The sequence below is a fragment of the Petaurus breviceps genome, unplaced genomic scaffold (assembly GCF_028583685.1).
Source record: "Petaurus breviceps papuanus isolate PSGF00001 unplaced genomic scaffold, PetGlider_PUasm1.0 91041, whole genome shotgun sequence".
Taxonomy (NCBI): Eukaryota; Metazoa; Chordata; class Mammalia; order Diprotodontia; family Petauridae; genus Petaurus; species Petaurus breviceps.
Genome location: NW_027187400.1, coordinates 6,667,265 through 6,687,666, shown reverse-complemented (window position 1 = coordinate 6,687,666; position 20,402 = coordinate 6,667,265). Strand labels below are relative to the sequence as shown.

General features: G+C 43.6%; 1 protein-coding gene across 3 annotated transcripts in view; it reads right to left on the bottom strand.

Annotated features, from left to right (window-relative positions):
• Positions 1-8,055: 8,055 nt before the first annotated feature.
• The window catches only part of PAFAH2 (platelet activating factor acetylhydrolase 2), a 54,070-nt gene continuing 41,723 nt past the window's right edge, over positions 8,056-20,402 (bottom strand). For all 3 annotated transcript variants that reach the window (XM_069079280.1, XM_069079278.1, XM_069079281.1), the window contains 2 exons: positions 13,989-14,101; positions 8,056-8,422 (listed from right to left, as the gene is read on the bottom strand). In XM_069079280.1, coding sequence (XP_068935381.1) covers positions 13,989-14,101 — 113 coding nt within the window. In that variant the 3' untranslated portion in view covers positions 8,056-8,422. The remainder of the gene's footprint in view (positions 8,423-13,988; positions 14,102-20,402) is intronic.

Here is a 20,402-nt window from a genome sequence, read left to right as displayed (position 1 = left end):
ATATAAGCCCTGATGTGTAGCTTTGTTTTGGGGGCTCACTTTGAGAAGTGTTCTGTGATTTGATATGGATTCTGGGAAGCCGTTGTCCAGAGCTCCCCAGCTTTGAAAAACCCAGATGTTGACTGGGTATGGATGTAATGGTTGGACAGTTTGGAAATCTGTCTACTTGATCTGTTTCTGTCTTGATACTTCTGCCTGTATACTTTGAAGTTCGGGGTGCTGACCTTTTTCCCCTGAACGAGGTAAACGGTATATGTTTGACTGATTAAAGTAAGCTTGTTAACCCATTTTGAGTTGCTTTCCTTTATCAAAGCAGATCCAAGAACCTGTGGTGGCAGCAAACCCTGAGGACGCTTGGAGTGCTTGCTGCTACACCGGGTTTTCAGATTTCAAGGTCAGGCTCTTTCCCTGGAGCCCCTCTACTTTTAAAGGAAACTCAGGAGCCAGAAAGGAGATAGTAGGGGAGGCTCAGTGGAACACAAAAACTAGCCGTGTGACCTTGGGCAAGTCATTTAACCCCAACTGCCCTCTAAAAAGCAAAAAAAGAAAAGGAGGTAGTAGAACTTAGATCCAGTAGGGATCTAAATTAGAAGTATTTCCACAAACATGAGTTCATCAAGTTCATGCCTTTTTCTGCATGAATCCATAATGTTAAGGCATGCCTTGGGCTTTCTATTAATAATCTGAAACTGAGCCTGCCAATTATCTTTATAAATAATGAGCCACGTTCTATATTCAGAGGGCATATATGAGTCTGTGTCGGATCTCTAAAACTCAGTTGTTTGTAAGTTAGGAAGTTCCCCAGCAGGATCTTGGAATGTTCAAGCTAGAAGTTAGAATATATAATGATGGAGTGAGGAAAACCTTAGCTGACAGAATGTCCGATTTGGAAGAGTCTCTAGGGCATAGAATGTTAGAGATGGAAGAGATCTCAGAACATAAGTTCTTAACATGGGCTTAAGAGATTTCAGGAGGTCAGTGATTTTGGATAGGGAAAAAATACATCTTTATTTTCACTTTAGAATTTTATTTTCACTAACATCTATTTCCTTCAAAAGGCACCAACATTATTCTGAGCAGGGTTCCATGAGCTTCCCCGGATTGACAAAGGGGTCCATGATACAAAAGAAGTTAAGAAGTCTTGTCTTAGAAAATGAAATGTTAATTCTGAGGTAATACCTCATGCCTGTTAGATTGGCTAATAGGACAGAATAGGTAAGTGACAAATGGTGGAGGGGATGTGGGGAAAATGACACTTTAATGCATTGTTGGTGAAGTTGTGAACTGATTCAACCATTCTGTAGAGCAGTTTGGAACTATGCCTAAAGGGCTATAACACCATGCACACCCTTTGACATAGAAATACCACTACTGGGTCTATATCCCAAATGAGATTTTAAAAAGAAGGAAAAGGACCTATATATGCAAAAATATTTATAGCAGCTTATTTCTGGGGGTAAAGAATTAGAAGTTGAGGGAATGCCTGTCAGTTGGGGAATAACTGAACAAATTGTGGTATATGATTGTGATGAAATACTATTGTACTATAAGAAATGATGAGCAGGATGTTCTCAGAAAAACCTGGAAAGACTTGCATGAGCTGATGAAAAGTGAATTGTACTGTGTGCAAAGTAACAGCAATATTTTAAGATGATCAGCTGTGAATGACTTAGCTATTCTCAGCAATACAATGATCCAAGACAACTCTGAAGGATTTACAAAGAAAAATGCCATCCATATCCAGAGAAAGAACTGGTGGTGTCTGAATACAGATTGAAGCATACTTTTTTTTATAATTTATTTATTTATTTTTTAGTTTTCAACATTCATTTCCACAAAATTTTAAGTTCCAGATTTTCTCCCCATCTCTCCTCCACTCCTCACCCCAAGATAGCAAGCATACTGATTACTCCTTCCCCCAGTCTGTCCTCTCATACATCCCCCCCCATCCCTCCCCTTAAGTAAGGGAAACTTACCCTTTACTTTCTTGTAGAGCAAGATGGATTTCTATACCCCATTGCCTGTATATCTTATTTCCCAGTTGCATGTAATAACAATTATTTAACATTAGTTTTTAAAACTTTGAGTTCCGGATTCTTTCCCTTCTTCCCTCCTCACCCACCCCCACTGGGAAGATAAGCAATTCAGTATAGGTTATACATGTGTAGTTATGCAAAACATTTCCATAGTAGTCATGTTGTGAAAAACTATATTTCCCTCCATCCTATCCTGCCTCCCCATTTATTCTGTTTTCTCCTTTGACCCTGTCCCTTTTCAAAAGTGTTCCCTTCTGACTACCCCCTCCCCCAGTCTGCTCTCCCTTCTATCATCCCTCCTCTTTCCTGTAGGGTAAGATACCCAATTTGGTGTGTGTTATTCCCTCCTTAAGCCAAATCCAATGAGAATAAGGTTGACTCATTCCCTTTCACCTCCCTGCTCTTCCCTCCATTGCCTCTTTTATGTGAGATAATTCACTTTCTCCTTCTTCCAATATATTCCTCTCTCACCTCTTAATTTTATTTTTTTTTAGATATCATCCCTTCATATTCAACTCATCCTGTGCCCTCTTCCTATGTATACATGTACACACATACACACACATATATATACACACATACACCCACCTAAATATACATGTATGTATGTATACATTCCCTTCAACTATCCTCATACTTTTTTTTACTTTGTTTTTCTTGTCTATGTTTTCTTTCACAACATGACTATTATGAATAAAAAAGAAATAAAATAGAATGTTAGAGCTAGAAGGAACCTTAGAAATCTTTAGTCCAATGCCCTCATTTGACAGATAAGGAGACTAGGGAAAGAGAGTGACCCAAGGTCACACAGCTAATGAATGACAGAGCTGAAATTGCAATCCAGGTCTCCTTGAGTCCCCATCCCCTACCCACGCTACCATGCCATCCTGCCTCTCTGATTCTGTCATATCCCTCTTGTTTTGTTGTTGAGACAATTGGGGTTAAGTGACTTACCCAGAGTCACATAGCTGGTCAGTGTCTAAGGTAGAATTTTAACTCAGATCTCCTTTACTCCAGGGCTGGTGCTCTATCTACTGGATCACCTAACTGCCCCCATATTCTCCTTATTGCAAAGATTGTAACGTATTTGCTTCTTACTGTTCTTTATAACTAAATTTTTCTGCATTACTAGAGTGGAGGAGGGGAAGGGATAATGGAAAGCTTGTTTTTAAATATATATCTTTTTGTTATCTTTTGTTTTTCCGTCACTTAAATTTTCCCCTGTATCCTTCCCTTTCCCCCTGTATCCCTCTCTCTCCCTCTCAGACAGCCAAACAAAGGATTTTTAAAGACAAAGAAGAGAAAAAAACTGATCGATACTTTGAAAAAAACCTGACATCATATGCAATGTTCTCTCCCGTGGATACCACATCTCTGCAAGACAGCAAAGGGAGATGTCTTCTCTTCTCTGAGAGGGCTGGTTAATGTGGGATCTGAGATGCAAAATTTAACATCTAGCCAAACTTGAAGCCCCACTGGCAAACCCACTGAAGAGCGAGTCTGACATCCTCAGTGTCACATAGGAAGATGAAGAGTTGAAATTTTGTGAAGCAGAAGGCTGGGTCCTTCATGAAGGGCACTAGATCAACAAGAGGAAGACCTTGGACAGGACACTCAGGACAACAGGCTGCTGTCACCTTAGGGAGGTGAGGAGAACAGTGGCAAGGTATGTGCTGAGGTGGGGAAGGAGCGAGAGGTGAAGGAAAGGCAGGGATGACACCAGGATCATCTTAGATTTAGAGCTGGACCTTAGAGAGCACAGGGTCATAGCTCTAGAAGTAGAAAGGGCAGCTAGGAGACCCAGTGGGTAGAGAACTGACCCTGGAGCCCTGGAGTCAGGAGAATGTTAGTTCGAATTTGTGTGACCCTGGGCAGTTGCCAGTTTCCTCATCTGTAAAATGAGCAGGAAAAGGAAATGGCAGACCTCTCCAGTATCTTTGCCAACAAAACCCCAAATGGGGTCAAGAAGAGTTGGACACAATTGGATAACCACAACAACATAAGGGGCATCAGATATTACCTAATTCAATCTCCTTATTTATAGAGAAAACATTCTCAGAGAAGGGAAGGGACTTGCGCACTCATATAGAAAATGAGAATAATAATCCTTGTGCTACCAACCTCATGGGGACCTTGGGGAATCAAATGACCCCTTCCATGGCCTGTCATACCTAGTTGTCTGCAGATTGTCTCCGCCAGTCTGTGAGCTCAAGGGCAGGGATGGTTTTGCCTCTCTTTGTAACCTCAATGCTTAACACAGTGCCCGGCACTGCTTAATGTTTACTGCCTGTGAAAACCTTTGAGGCCATAAATCTTTCAACACTTCCAAAGGCCCTGTGATCTTATACACATGGCTCCCCCTCCAATGGGGCAGATCACAAGCTGGCCACATTACTCATCCTGTGTCATTGATCAAGCATGTCCACCCATTAAAGATCCCACCTAGAAGACCCAGCCAATTTTAGGAGATGATCCTCTGGATCTTTTAAAATTCTACAAATACCATTGCAACATGAGGGCTGCCCTATCTTTTGCCCTTCAGTTTTGCTGTATGAGTGGCCCCTCTTCTCATTCTATCATACGTTTCCTTGATGATATTTTTATATAATTTCTTGCACACAAATTATTATTAGTAATTTGTTGTAGTTTATGTATACCTCCCATATTTATTCCCATTACCCTTTGGGCCACCTGCAACTTTTTTTTCTTGTGCCAGAAAATACTATAAAAAATGTCAGCTAATATTGTTTAGTAAGCACTCACATTTATGGTATGAATGAATGAAAAGTGAATTACAGCTTTATCAGCAAACCTGAGGATAAATGGGGTTGGCAATACACGTTAGACAGAAATGGAGGAATTGTTTGAAAAGCCCAAGGACTATTATAGCACATATTAACATTCAACAAATAATTGTTAAATGCATTAATGACTCCACCATGGTTAAAGAACAAAATTCCATTTTCTAGGTCATCATGTTCCTGGAGAGAGGATTTCCCCTCTCTTACATTCCAGAAATGGAAGAAGTGAAAAGCAAAGCCTAAATAAATTTTTCAAATGAAAACTACCTGTCTCATATAATGGAAATCTTCCTCCTGATTCAAAAATAAGTAATATGGGGGTGGTTAGGTGGCTCACTGAATGGAGTACCTGGTTCTGGAGTCAGGAGGACCTGAGTTAAACTCTGACTTCAGACACTTAACACTTGCCAGCCATGTGACCTTGGGCAAGTCACTTAACCCCAATTGCCCTGCCTTCCCCCCTCCAAAAAGCAAAAACAAAAAACAAAAAAAAATGAGTAACATGAAGTGGAAAAAGCACCAGCCTGGGAGTTTGGAGACCAAGTTTCTCGTTCTATTACTGCCACTAACAAGTGTGTGATTTTGGAACAAATCGTGTTCTCTATCTAGCCCTCAGTTTTCTCCTTTATGTAAATGAGGGGACTGGACTACTGTTCAGTCCTTTTTCAATCCTGTCTGCTTCTTTGTGATCTCATTTTTGGGGTTTTCTTGGCAAGGACACTGGAGTGGTTTGCCATTTCCTTCTCCAACTCATTTTACAGATGAGGAAACTGAAGCAAACAGGGTTAAATGACTTGCCCAGGGTCACACAGCTAGTGTCTGTGATGGGACTACATGGTCCCTAAATGCCCTTCCATCTTGAATATATTATGATGATCCCAGGAAGGTTTGGGGGTTTGGGAGAGTGGTTTTTTAAGCATTCATCTGGATGATTTTGAAGATTAAATATCCTTTTAAGTACTCATTAAGTATTGGCCCAAAATTCCGTCCCTTCAGCTCCATTTTTGCTTGATGCTAGAACAGCACAGATTCACTGAGTATCAGGGCCGATGCGCCCTTGCTCACCATTTCCATCTCTCCCTGAAGCACCTGGCCACAGGTCCCGACCGCTGAATTATCAGGTCAGCTGTGGTTCCACAGGACTTAGTCTCCCAGTTAGATGGGCTAGCTATTATCCATCACCCTTTATATGTTACCCACCAGAGCTTGTCTTCTTTGCACTGAGCTATTTTCTATTTACCCACAATCCTGGACCTTCTTTGGAGCTCTGGAAAAGAGGAAAATAAAAAGTGGAATTCCCAAGGTTTTAAGCCCCACTGTCAGGCAGGAGATTTTAACCAAATGACAGGCTGCTTCTTGAGGCTGAACAGTAGGAAACACAAGAAACCCTTAAGGAAGGAAGTCACTGCTTTGTAAGTCAAATGTCTGATATCCTGGGCTGGCCCTCCCAGCTATGCCACTTTCTTCTCCTCACTGTCCCTTCCCCCACCCCCCAACACACACACACACACACACACACACACACACACACACACACAACCATAAATGTGCCATTTGAACAGATACCTGTTCCTTGACTTTCTTCAAGTTCCAACTAAAATCCTACCTCCTAAGAGAAGGAAGCCTTTTCCATAAATCCCCATTGATTCACATGCCTTTCCTCTGTTGATTATTGCCAGCTTATCACACACACACACAGAACTTGTTTGTATGTGGTTGTTTGAATGTTGTCTCCTTCATTAGACTGTGAGCTCCTTGAAGGCAGGGACGGTCTTCTGCCTTTCTTTGTACTCCCAGCATTTAGCACAGTGCCTGGAACATTAGTAGATGCTTAAAAAAATGCTAATTGACTAACTGACTTATAGAATCAACTCTCCCAGAAAAATTCATGCTATATTCCAAGTGTCGGGGTCCTACAGACATTCCTGAGAGTATAGCATGGTAAGAGGCGGTAAACAAATCACCAAATTGGAGTCAGAGACTCTCAGCTTCCATCCTTAACTCTGATGACCTTTCTGACCTTGGTCAAGTCATAGCCCTTCGATGGGCCTCAGTTTTCTCACCTGTGAAATTAGAGGATTGGGCTAGAGGGCCTCTGAGGTCTCTTCTAGCCCCAAATCTGTGACCTTAGGACCAGAAAATGTTGGAAAGAATCTGAGATCCAACCCCAGGCCCAGTGCGCTTTTATAGAACCTGACATAATTGTTTCAGCTGTTTGATCTTCTCACTATTGTTATTCCAATTGGGGAGCCACATAAAGGTGGTGTTCTGCCATTACTCACAGAACACATCCACCTTTCTCTCACTCTGTGGTTAACATCCTCTGTGTCTCTGAATCCATGATTCTATGGTTGAACTTATGGCACAGAGTTATTACCAACTGCCCAAGGCTTTGATGGATCTAGGCCTAAACCTCAGGTAGTTCATAGAGGCAAGAAATGCAAGGGAGAAAAAATAAACACACTCAGGAATCCCCCAGATAGCCAGGGATTCCTCAGACCTGCCTTACTCAGTCCTAGAGACATCTCACTTGATCTTCTTGCCTTTTCTCCTGTCCACATGTTTAGCTCTATAGCCTTACTATGAGGGTTACATCATAGATCAGAGCTGGAAGAGACCTTTGAGATCATCCAATTTAACTCCTTCTTTAAAAAAACAGATTAGGGAATTGGAAACTAGAGAGGTTAAGCAGACCGGTGCAAGTTCAAGCAATAATCAGCAGGGCCAGAATCCAAAGCCAGGTCCTCTGACTCTAAATCCCACCACCTTTGCACGGTACCCTGCTGCCTCCCTGTGTGAACTTGGGTCAGTTTAGCTACAGTGACCCAAGGATATGTGGCAGAATGCCCCACAGGCAGTTTCAGAGTGGAGAAGAGGCTGATGCCACTTTGAGGGGCATTGGTAGCAACTGCTGCCTTCCTGTCCCTCCTCATCAATGGCCCTGCCTCCCTGATGATGGTAATAGGAGGAATAATGATAATAACATTTATAAAGCACCTACTATGTGCCAGGTGCTGTGCTAAGAGCTTTAAAATTATTGTCTTCTTCTCTATCAAATTGCTTGCCTTCTCAAGGAGGGGGGAGGGGAGGGAAGAAGAGAATTTAGAACTCAAATTTTTAAAATAGTATTTTATTTTTTCTAATTACATGTAAAGAAAGTTTTCAGCATTCACTTTCATTTGATTTTGAGTTCCACACTTTTTTTTCCCTCCCTCCCCTCTGCCTCCCCAAGATGGCAAGCCATCTGATAGAAGTTATTACACATGTATAATCATATTAAACATATTTCCACATTAGTCATGTTGTGAAAAAAGAATCAGAACAAAAGGAAAAAAACAAAAGAAAGAAACAACAATAACAAAGGTGAAAATAGTATGCTTTGAACTGCATTCAGGTGCCACAGTTCTTTCTCTGGATGTGGATAGCATCTTCTATCATGAGTCTTCTGGAATTCTCTTGAATCCTTGCATTGCTGAGAAATGTCTCTCAAAGTTGATCATCGAACAATGTTTCTGTTACTGTACAGTGCTCTCCTGGTTCTGCTCACTTTACTCAGCATCAGTTTGTGTAAGTGCTTCCAGGAAACTCAAAATTAAAAAAAAAGAATGTTAGAAATGTTTATTTACATGTAATTGAGAAAAATTAAATTTAAAAATATTATCTCATTTGATTCTTACAACAACCTGGGGAGGTGGATGCTATTATTATCTCCATTTTACAGATGAGGAAACTGAGACAAAGGAGTGAAGTAAAGTGACTTGCCCAGGGTCACACAGCTAAGACCAGTCTATAGCAGTATTTAAACTCAGTTCTTCCTGAAACTGGACCTAGTGCTGTGCCCATTGTGCCATCAGCTGTCATTATGATGTTTGAGTTACATGCTGTAGTGGAAAAAAACAGTAGACTTTGAGTCAAGAGATCTGGGTTTGTATTCCTGGTTCTGAGACAACCTCTCTCATTTGCAAAACCACTTAGATGACTATAGTAATCTTAATTATAAAATCTACTACTTGGAAGGAACCTCAAAAGCTATCCAGTCCACCATAAACAATCTCCTCCAACACTTCGTGGTCATCCAGCTTTTGCTTGAAGGCCTCCAGTGACAGAACTGCCACCCACCTTCCTTTTGGGCAGCCCTGATTATTGGGAAGTCTCTCCTGATTTAAATCTAAATTCTCTTCAGTGCAGCTTCTATCCATTGTTGCTCCTTCTGCCTTCTAGAGTCAAATGGAAAAGATCTAATGGTTCCCCCACAACAGACCCGAAGCCCGTCTTATTTCCATTAGGTCTTCTCTGGGTTAAATATCCCCAATTCAAGGCCCTTCATCTTTCTGGTTGTTTTTAAGCTGATTAATGTCCTTCTTAACAATGTGGTGCCCAGATGAAATACTCCGGATGTGGTTGGAATAGAACAGAGTACAGTAGAACCTAGCCCTGCCTGTTTATATTGGCATTCCCAGCCTTTAGCACAATGCTTGGCACTTAAATAAGCTCATAATTGACTGACCAAATGATTCTTGAATCTCTTGCTCCCCTGTCCTAGTTCCACTTGAAATCGACCAAAGCCCAGTTCTACATTACTCCTGCCATTTTAACTCCTCTGTCTCTGTTCCTACTTACCAGTTGCTAAAGAAAATCATAGCTGTCACTGACTGGATCTACCACAGATTTACACCAGCTGATCTCAGTTGGGCCCTCAGTGAGACAAAGCAATTGTTTTACTGTATCTTCATTGATCTTCTATCCCACTCTCCACAGTAGCTATTCTACACCTTCTGTTCTTTCCTCAAGTCTCCAATACCATTGCTCTTCCCACCCTCATAGCTAAGGATCATGCTTCTTACTTAGCTAAGAAAATAGAGGTTATTTGTCCTGAGCTCTGTTTTCTTCCCTTCTTTCTGTTCAGCTCACACCACCTTGACATCACCTTCCCCCATCTCTTTTTTTTTTTTGCCTTTTTTGGAGGGCAATTTGGGTTAAGTAACTTGCCCAAGGTTACATGGCTAGTTGTTTGTGTGTGTGTGTGTGTGTGTGTGTGTGTGTGTGTTAAGTGTCTGAGGCGGAACCGAACTCAGGTCCTCTGACTCTGCTTTACTCACTGCACCATCTAGCCGCCCCTTCCCCCATCTCTTACTCCCATCTCTGATGAAAAGGTGGCCCTTCTCCCACCATGGCCAACCCTTCTACTTTGACTCTTGGTCCCATCCTCTCCTGTCTCCAGTATTTTGCTTCCCCAATCATCTCTCCCTTCCTTATCTTCAATCCCTCCCTACTTACTGGTTCTTTCTTGCTACCTATAAATGTGCCTAAGTCTATCTCCTGCTTAAAAAACCCCTCTTTAAGCCCTACAATCCCCTCAAGTTATTCCATATCTCCTTCCTTTTTCAACCAAAGAAAAAGCTGTCTACACTTAATGCTTCCATATCTTTTTTTCTTACTTGCTTCTTGACCCTTTGCAATCTGACTTTGATGGTCACCAATCAATGGAAACTGCTCTCTCCAAAGTTTCCAGTGTTGTCTTAAATCTGCCAAATCCGAAGGAGTTTTTTGGGTTTTTTTAACCTTAAGTCTTCTTTTTGACACTATTGGTGATCTTTAGTTTCTCTGGTTTTCATGACATTCCTGTCTCGGTTCATCTAGTACCCATCTGATGGTTCCATCTCAAGTCTCCTTTTCTGGACCACCATCCATATCAGACCCTCTAACTGTGGGAATACTCCAAGGTTTTGTGCTGAGTGCTCTGTCCCCCCCTCATGCCTGCTCTCTATCCTTTTTCTTTGTCTCTCTCCTCTCTGTCTTTCTTCTTCTTCTCCTCTTTCTCTGTCTCTCTGTCTCCATCTCTATCTGTCTCTCTCTTTCATAAGCTCACAAGGATTTAATAGTCACCTCTATGCTTATGGTTCTCAGATCTATAATTTCAATTCTAGTCTCTCTCAAGCTCCAGTAATGTATTAATAACTTCCTACTGGACATTTCAGACTGGATTCCCATAGGTATCTCTAATTCATGTTCAAAACAGAACTCAATATTCCTCTCTCGCCTCCACTCTGTCCCCCCACCCCAATCAGTCAACATACTTCTCTTCCCATATTCACTAATAGTGTCTAGGAAACTACTGTCCCTTTAATTATCCCAGGTTCATGGCCTTGGCCTCATCCTCACCCCCATTCATGTCAGACAGCAATGGGAAGAATATTCGAAGCTACATGCAAAAATGAATTGGGCTGTCCTAGGAGGTAGTGGGGCCTTCCTCCTTCATTGGTGGTCTTCAAGTGAAGGCTAGATGACCACTTTGTTTTTTTTTACTAGCCTATTTGTCTTCTTATTCAGGACTTTGAAGTCCTTAACAACTCTGATATTCTATGATTTTTATAATCACAAAGCCAGAATTTGAACCTAGGTCTTGGGATCCCAAGTCTCGTATACCAAACTTTGGACTCTGATTTGTCTAATCAAATGGGAGAGATTTGAGATCTGCAGTACTTCTTAAATGGCCAGCCCTCATTTATTTATTTTTGTTCATAATAGTAATTAAGCTAACAAGACTGGCTACTTCATGGTACCCTGGAAAGAGCAATGAATTTATAGTTTGAAGACCTGGGCTCAAATAGCAAATCCTGTCTTTGGTATTTTATCCTCTGTGTGATCTTAAGTGTGTCAGTCTCTCTAGGCCTCAGTTTCTTTAGCTATAAAGTGAATCACAAATTGTAGATTTAGAGAGGGAGGAACCTTAGAAATCACTTAACCTCACCCTCTTGTTTTCCAGATGAGGATGAGATGAGGCCCAATGTCCCTTTCAGCTCTAAATCCTCCTATGTTACTGACTGCTTTTCCTCGACCGAGCCTCTCCGTTTCTGACAGGCAGAATGCATTTTTCTCCTCTAACAAACATTTAATCTCTCTGAGCATAATCAAATCATCTATCCCCCTGACAATGTTTCTATATTTAATTGTTTGATCCTGGGTAGCTATCACTGGGCACTGTTAACCACTAGATAGCTATTTCCGAATCACAACCCCACAGTCAGGCTGTTTCCCCTCAGCTCCTCTTATTAGGGCTGAGAATTTTCACCTTAATACTAAAATAAAACCTCCTGAAATAAAGCTTTACTCTGGCTGTCAGTCAGCCTCTTCAGTCCCCCTAGCAGCTGAAAAAGCATGGAGTCCCTATGCTGATATTGGCGGTCTTACTTATTCACTGTGTGGCTTGGGGCAAAGATACTTGCCCCTCTGGGCCTTGATTTTCTCTTTTATAAAAACAAAGATGTGGGATGAGAGAGTATCTAATAACTTCAGCCTGCTTGCTATGTGCCAAAATGTTGTCCTGCAAAGGTTCCTCCCAGTTCTGGCGTTCTCAATTCCAACATTCTCTCTTCTAAAGCCTCTTTATCACAACCGCATCACAGCCCATGTTCGGTCCTGCCATTCTAGGCTCCGATATTTTAGGTCATAAAGTTCCTGGTGGTTCTAACATTGTGGGTGTCAGGCTTCTCCTTTGTCTCTTGCCTTAATACTAGCCTACTGTTTTCTTATGTAACGACATTCTGCTTACACCAAAAGCAGAGGAACTCAACCTGCCAAAGTAGCATTGGCCCCACTTCTCATTTTACCAAAGGCGACGAAATGGAGACGCTGGCGTGACCTTTCCGAGGCTCTGATGAGAAAGAGGACCCAGGCAGAGACCTGAATGTCAGGCCACCCAGTCCCCTTCGATTGAGAGACATAATGCACAGGAGGGAAGGAGGCATAAAGGCTGCTTCAGCTCCAGGAAGGAGGAGGGGACTCGGGGGGAAAGGGGGGCAATGTGTCAGGCAGGGTCTCGAGCGATATCTGCAGAGGATCCTTCATCGGAGGAAACAATACAGCCTGTCATTTATGGAAGGTTGTCTCCAGAGCCTGGAAGCAGAGCGTCTCAGGGCGAGACAAAGCTGGTCAGCTCCCTGCCTCTGCTCCAACAAAGTGGACAGAGCTCTGGGCCATACTAGTCTGGGTGGCTGCATCTTAAGTACCCACTCCTCCCCTCCAAGGTGGAAGCTTGACCATTCGTAGGGACCCAGGAATGAATTGTCTGTTTTCCCAGAAAAGCAAGGAGTGGTGGCAGGAGGAGTCCAAGGCAGGTGGACTCCACAAGAGGGGGGCAGGGGAGAGGGGGCCCTGCCAGCAGCCTCTGCCACCTTAAGCATCAAGAAGAGGAGAGAAAACTCCTGCTTCCTCCTTTTCCGCCCCCCCCCCCCACCTTTTGCAGCTGCTGCCTGTCTGTCTCCATGGTAACTGGGGCAAGGGCCTGATCTACCCAGGTTGGAGACGGGTGTTGCAGTCCAAAGAGCCCCGGGATTTGGAAGGAGAGGATCTGGGTTCAAATCCTTGCCCTGCTATTTACACCCTGTATGACCCAGGGCAAGACGCTTCACCTCACTGGGTCTCAGTTTCCTTCTCTGTAAAACAAAAGGTTTGGGCTGGATGGTCCTTCCAGCTCCAAGTGCTGCGAGCCTACCTACCTAAAATAAGAGAATAGACCAGTCCTGCTGGGGTGGGGGAGGAGGTAGGATGCAGGAGAATTCGAGGAGAGACCAGGACCAAGGAAAAAAAAGTCACGCCATCGGCTCCCCAAACCTCTACCTTCTAAGGAAGGAGCAAGTCGAGCCAACTCCGCCCACCCCGGCCCGTTTTGCTCTATAATCGTTGGACAATTCATGTTCCAAACGCACCCCTTGTTCTACACTCTCCAGCTGCTGTTCAAGGCTCCAAGCAGAATTTCCCAGAGCAGATGGCAAAGGGTGGGTCCTTTGTGGAGTGGTCCCCTTCCAAACTCCAGTCCCCCTCCGCTAGCCTCTGCTCTCGGTGCGGAGAGGCTTTTTCAGCTCTGTGCTTTGCCAGTTTGGATATCATGAGAGGGATCCCCACTCGCACCCATCTGGTTCAGCAGGTCTGGGGGCAGGAGCTTCAGTGTTTCAGTGTCCCCTTCCCCCGTTTTTCTCTCCTCCATCCCACCCACTAATAGAAGACACTCAAGATTTCAACCGGTTTTGGGAGAGAGGAGTTTCCTCCCATTTGGGAACGGGGACAGTTTTCCAAAAGTGCTAAGCAAAGACCTCTTGAGATGAGAGGGCACAGGGAATTGTTGAAAACTGGGGAGAATGATAGCACTTACCTATGTAATATTTTGTATCAGATTTGTTTGCATGTACATGGTAACCGAACAGAATTTAAACTTTTTGAAGAAAGAGGCTGTTTTGTCAGTGTCTTCAGCATGGAGCTCAGTACCTGGAACATCGTAGGCAATTAATAAATGCTTGAAGATCTCCCTTCCCCCCACCCCACTAGACTGCAAGCTACTTGAGGCCAGGGACTAGTACCACCTACCACCTTTGTATCTCTGCCCCATCCTCTCCTCCTTAATAATTTTTTTTTTAATTGGAAGACCTAAGAGGCCCCTAATATGGCTAAAAACCAGAACTCTGCTTGCTGAGTTTTCAGTGTTCCAAGGGCACTGCCCTGTGGAGAAGGCAGAAATACAGAAGGAGTTTCTTTCCAGGGCTAAGGGCAGTGGGGTCTGAGCCCAAGGGGAACTTATTTTGCTTTCATCAATTAGGATTGGTAAAAGCCAAAGCCATGTGTCCTGCTTCTGTTGGTATCACTCAGTCAGAAAAAAACGTTCCCAGAGTCTGATGTACTTGAAATATGGTGCCTTATTCTAAATACCTGCATTGGGAAGAAATAGGGATGGTTCACTGAGCCACATCTATACCACTGGGAAAAGAACAACTAAGTCACTTCAAAGCTCCCATCCCCCTGAGGAAGGGACCGTGATGCCATCTTCACACATCCGAGGCTGGAGAAGGCAGTGGGGCCTAATGGTGACCCTTATAAATAATCCTGTCTCTCTGTGACTCTGGAGCTGTTGTGAGGACCAAAGGAGATCCTGTTCATAATGCACTTGTGTCTGGCACATAGTAGGTGTGATATAAATGTTTATTCCCTTCCTCTCACCTCCCCATCCCCAGAGGCCTCACTTCCATGTCTCCTCTTTGTAGAATGGGGATAATACCTCTTCCTTATTATATTTTCTTTAGGTGAGGTCTGAGGAAATGGGGATTCTCAGCCCAAGAACACTACATTGTCCAATGTCGGCTTAGAAGGGGCTTTAGAGATCTCCTCCAACTCTCTCATTTTACCCATAAAGAAACAGAGATCCAAGAAAGGGAAGTGATTTGCTCAAGGTGATATCAGAAAAGGAAAAGTCCATAATGATGAAAATAATGAGGCATTTGAGGGATGGTTCAGTCCCGAGACAGCCGTGAGAAGAGCCCCACCTCCGGCTCTGGGCTCTGCCCCTGCCTGTCTTCCCTCTGGGGCTCATTTGGCTGCTTGTGAAATGATGATAATAACTGTGACCCTTCCCTGGGAGGGAGATGGGGAGAAGTCTGGGGTGGGAGATGGAAGAGGAGGCATGATAACAAAGCCAGAGCCTTGGAGCAAATCCATAGCCCGGGAACTGGAGAGCTCGGGCCATCTCCATTCGTTCATTCCTTCTGAGCAGACCGCTTCTTTGGGAGACACATTTAATTCTTCATCCTACTTATTTTCAGCCTCCCAGAAAGAAAATCAGAGCAGATGCAAGGCCAGAAGGAGCTTTCAACACAGGAATTTGTGGAGATGGAAATCGGTCTTACTAGATCTGATTCTCCCTCCCATACACATCCCCCTCCTTTCTCCATCCTTTCCCGAGATACAGAGGGAAAGGGAGGAACTACAGGGAGAGACAAAACGGCAGCTCTGGCAGCTTATGCCATGTGCTCGCTGGTGAATTCTTAGGGGACAGGGGGATAGACTGGGTGTATGTGGGGAAGGACCAGTGAGAGCTTCTCCCTGGGAGGGGGATGCCCTGGGACCTTCTGTGCCTGTCCATTCCGTCGGGATCAGACCCAGACTGCTGCTCCAGAGGGGGGCGTGGGCTGGGAGCCTGTGGAGTCTGTTAAAGATAAAACCAGCACTTGGAGGGAGAAAAATGTATTCTCCCAGTTATGATTTAAACATGGCCGTGAATGGAATAGCAATGGGCTTTTTATTTTAAGCAACGAGTGAAGAGATGAAAATAGATCAGGCATGTTGAACCAATGCAGGTATTTGGAATAAGGCACCATATTTCAAACTGCACTAATATAAAAAAGAAATGTAAAGTCTCTTTTAAAGTTTTTTTTAATCTCTATTTTTCAGAGAGTTTATTTCATTGGGATTCAAATTTTAACAAAATCATCATAGAATCCCAGAATCCAGGTGCTGCAAGGGGCCCTTAGAACAAAGAGTTGCCAGAGCTGGGAGGGATCTCAGAACAAAGAATCTATGAGCTGGGAGAGATCTTAGAATATAGAATTTCAGAGCTGGGAGGGAATCTAGAAGTCACCCATTCTAGCAATAACAACTCACATTTTTTGTTGTTTTAAAGTGTTTTACAAAGCACTTTCTTCCCATTTCCCTCATTTTACAGATGAGGAAACTGAGGCCAAGAGAGGGAAAGGTATCACACAGGTGGTGTGATATCACCTGGGAGATGATGCATTATCACTGTGATGTACGGAGACTTTACTAAGGGAGCCATCCAGACTCAGGAAGGTCCTTTGGGGGCTACAGAGTCAACAATATAATAATTACGTTCATTTCACACTTATATTCTGATCAATGATTATATAGCATGTTCTCTTCCTTAATCCTGCCTTATCTTCTGAATATCCTTGACTTAGGCCCCTCCCATTCCTTACCACTGTCCACCTTACTGACTGTCCTTCACCTTTGAATACCCTGGCATCTTTCAAGGCTCAGCTTCAGAACCACCTCCTGAGTTTCCTGAGGGGAGTTTCCTGAGAACCTCAAGTATTGGGACCCTTCTCTTCCCCCAGATCATTTAGTATATATTTTATATTTCTTTATTTACATATGCTTTGGTCTGATTTTCGATCTGCTAGAAGAATGCAAGCCCGTATTGTTTTCAGATCCCCAGTGACTATTGAGCAGAGTGTCTGGAACATAGTAGGCATTTTATAACTTTTTGTCCAGTCGGTCAGTTAATGAACAATAGGTGCTTATTATGTGTCAGATACTATGTGAGGTGCTCAGGAAACAAACCCTGCCTTCTAGGAGTTTACTTTCTATCAGAGGAGACTACAGATGGGGCAGCTGGTAGTGATGCTCTGAGGCTTGGAAGACCTGAGTTCTAATCTGGCTGGGTGACTTTCTAGCAAGTAACCCCCTGTTAAGGGAAAAGTCACTTAACTTCAGTTTTCTCATCTGTAAAATGGGGATAATAACAGTACCTCCCTCCCAGGGCTGTGAGGATCTGATGAAATAATAATGGTAAAGCAGCCAGCACCCTGCCTGGAACTATATAAATATTAGCTATTATTACTGCTATTAGCTATTATTAGTTACACATATAAGAATGTAGAAAATAAATAGGTTTCTTTTTTATTTTTGTTTGCTTTTATTTTGTTCAGTTTTGTTGTTATTGTTTATTTATATCTTATTTGTCATATTATTTATTTTTTGAAAACACCCAAGGCCAGTGCTTGAGCTCTGAAAAGAAAGCGTGAGATTACAAGAGTCAGAGTGAGCTGGCAGCACTTACCAGGAAAGGGAGCTGGCCAGTGCAAAAGGTCAGAGACAGCAGAGAGATGGAGAGCTGTGTGTGAAGGACATTAAGAAGGCCAGTGTGGCTGGCCTGGAGACAATGCACAGAATAAACCTGCAGAGGGAGATGAGAGCCAGGTAGTGGGAAAAGCTTTAAATACCTAATACAGGTTACACATTTATAATAATAATATAGTGCTTTAAGGTTCCAGATATTTAATTTCATCCTTACAACAACCCTGGGAGGTAGGGGCTATTATTATCCCCATTGTTCAGATGAGGAAGCTGAGGCAGGCAGGATTAAGTGACTTGCTCAGGGACTTAAACATCAGAGACTGGATTTTGACCTCAGGACACCAGGTCCAGCATGCTATGCACTGTACCAACCAGCTGTGATAGTATATTTGATCCTTGTTCCAATCATTCTTTTTCTTCACTTGGGAAAACATATAAAACATGTTTCCATATTGGCTGTGTTGCAAAAGGAAACATACACAAAGAAACCCAAGAAAAATAAAGTAAAAAAGTATGTTTGAATCTGTATTCAGAGTTCCCCCATTTTCACTCTGGAGATGGAGAGCATCTTTCATCATGGGTCCTTTGGAATTGTCTCGGATCAGTGTAAATATTTCCCAGATCAATCATTCTTTTTTTTTTTTGCTCTCCTTTATTTACTTGGCTTTCCCCGTGAGCAGATAAGGAAAAAGACTGTGAGAAGGAAAATGACTTGTCCGAGACAGGATTTAGAATCCAGGATCCCCATTCAAGGTGCTACTTCCCCTGTCCCTTAATACCTTCCCAGCTTAGAAACAATTGTTACTTGAATTGATGCGGTCCTCAGTATTGGGTTCAAATCTCCTTAACTAACTCCCCCCATCCAGTTATTCCCCAGCTCTGACTCGTGGCTTCCTACCAGACCTTCCTGGTCTCCCTCGCACCTCCAGGTATCACTTCTCCCTCCAGCCCCAAGCTTTCAAATAGCGTGTTGCCCCACCCTGTTCAGGATGCAGCACCCAACCCCCAGCTTCTCTCTAACAAGCAGGGTTCCTTACCCTGCTTCCAAACACTGCTCCATATTTACCTCCTCTGAGGAGCCTTCCCTAAGACAACCTCACACTGTCGTCACTCCTAGCATCCCCACCTGCTTCTGCCACTCGCATGGGAATTATTTCTTTTAATCCTCAAAGCAATCCACGCCACTATCTTCCACAGCTGTGACTTTGTGCGTCCAGTCTCCCCATCAATCAATCATCTATCATTTACTAAGTGCCTATTGTGTGCTGGACCTACCAAGACAAAATGGTCTCTGCCCTTGAGAAGCTTACCTCTATTAGGGGAATAGAACATGTACATATATAAGCTCTATGCACAAACGCTTTATCTACAGACAATTCCTGGCCCTGCCACCTCCCTAGCCTGGGCCTCAGTTTCTCCTCTGTAAAATGGGAGTTCTTGAACTGGAGAATCGAGGAGGTCCCTTCCAGCTCTAATATGGCACCATCTGCAATGCTGGGATTGACTCCAGCAGCATCATGCCTTTCCAGGGAAAGTTCATCACCAAGAATCCATCACCATAGAGACTGCATCAGCTTTGGTGCTCGAGCTTCATCGGTGCCCTCAGTAGCCTCTGGCCCTCTAATTGGAGGGCTGGAAGGCTGGACAAAACCTCCTCCCGAAGCCACATTTTAAAGAAGGCTTGGAAGCCTGGTCAATTCTTCATCTCTGCCAGCTCAAATGCTTGGGGCCAACTCCACCATCATCACGTCCTGGGGCCTGGCACCTTCTCCCACCTTTTGAGTGTTGTCTTCCCCCATGAATTATAAGCTCCTTGGAGTCAGGGACTGTCTTTTGCTTATTTGCACCCCCAGCTCAGCATTGGGCCTGGCAAACTGAAGGCACTTAATAAATGTTTATTGAATTGTATTGTAAAACAAATACAAGGTAATTTGCAGGTGAAAGTCCCTAGCATTGGAGGTAGGGGGGAAGGTCCATCAGAAAAGGCCTTATATGGTGCTTGAGATGAGCTGTGAAGGGAACCAGGAATTCCAAGGCAGAGGTGAAGAAAGACAGCATTCTGGTATAGGGAGCTGCTTATTCAAAGACACAGAGATGGGAGATGGGAGTGCTGTGTGTGAGGCGCAGCCAAAGAGCCAATTGAAGCTGAACTGGGGAGTGTGTGAAGGGGACACAGGTTGGAGCCAGGTTGGGAAGGGTTTTTAAATCCCAAACAGAGGAATTTGTGTCTGTTCCTGAGCTTAATGAGTGACAGGGTCACATCTGTGCTTTAGGAAAATCCCTCTGGCAGCCTTGTGGTCAAGGGATCACAGAGAGGGCAGAGGGCTCTCTGATGGCTCCTTCACCATGAGATTGCAAACTGCCCTGAGGTTAGGGACTCTCTTTCTCCATCTCTCAGAGATCAAAAGTCCCCTCTGAGCAGGGATTATGGCTCTTTCATTAGACTAGAGATTCCCAGAGGTAAAAAAAAAATAAAAAGTAGGGGCTGCTAGGTGGCAGTGAATAGAGCACCGGCCCTAGAGTCAGGAGGACGTGAGTTCAAATCCGGCCTCAAACACAACACACACACACACACACACACACACACACACACACACACACAAAACTAGCTGTGTGACCTTGGGCAAGTCACTTAACCCCAATTGCCCTACCTTTCCCCCTCCAAACAGCAAAATAATTAATTAATTAAAAAAATAAAAAGTCTCTCTATTTGGACCAGAGATTCCTGGCCAGTTCAGTTTTGTTGGCAAGACAAGATACACAAACACACACACACACGGCAACAGACTGTGCCATAAAGCATTAAACCTTGATAATTGTGGAAGTTATCTGGGAAGACTTCATGGAGGGAAGCAGACCTTGAAATGGTCCTGGAAGGATGGATAAGATTTTGATAGACTGGTAGAAAGCATGTTGTACTTGGAAT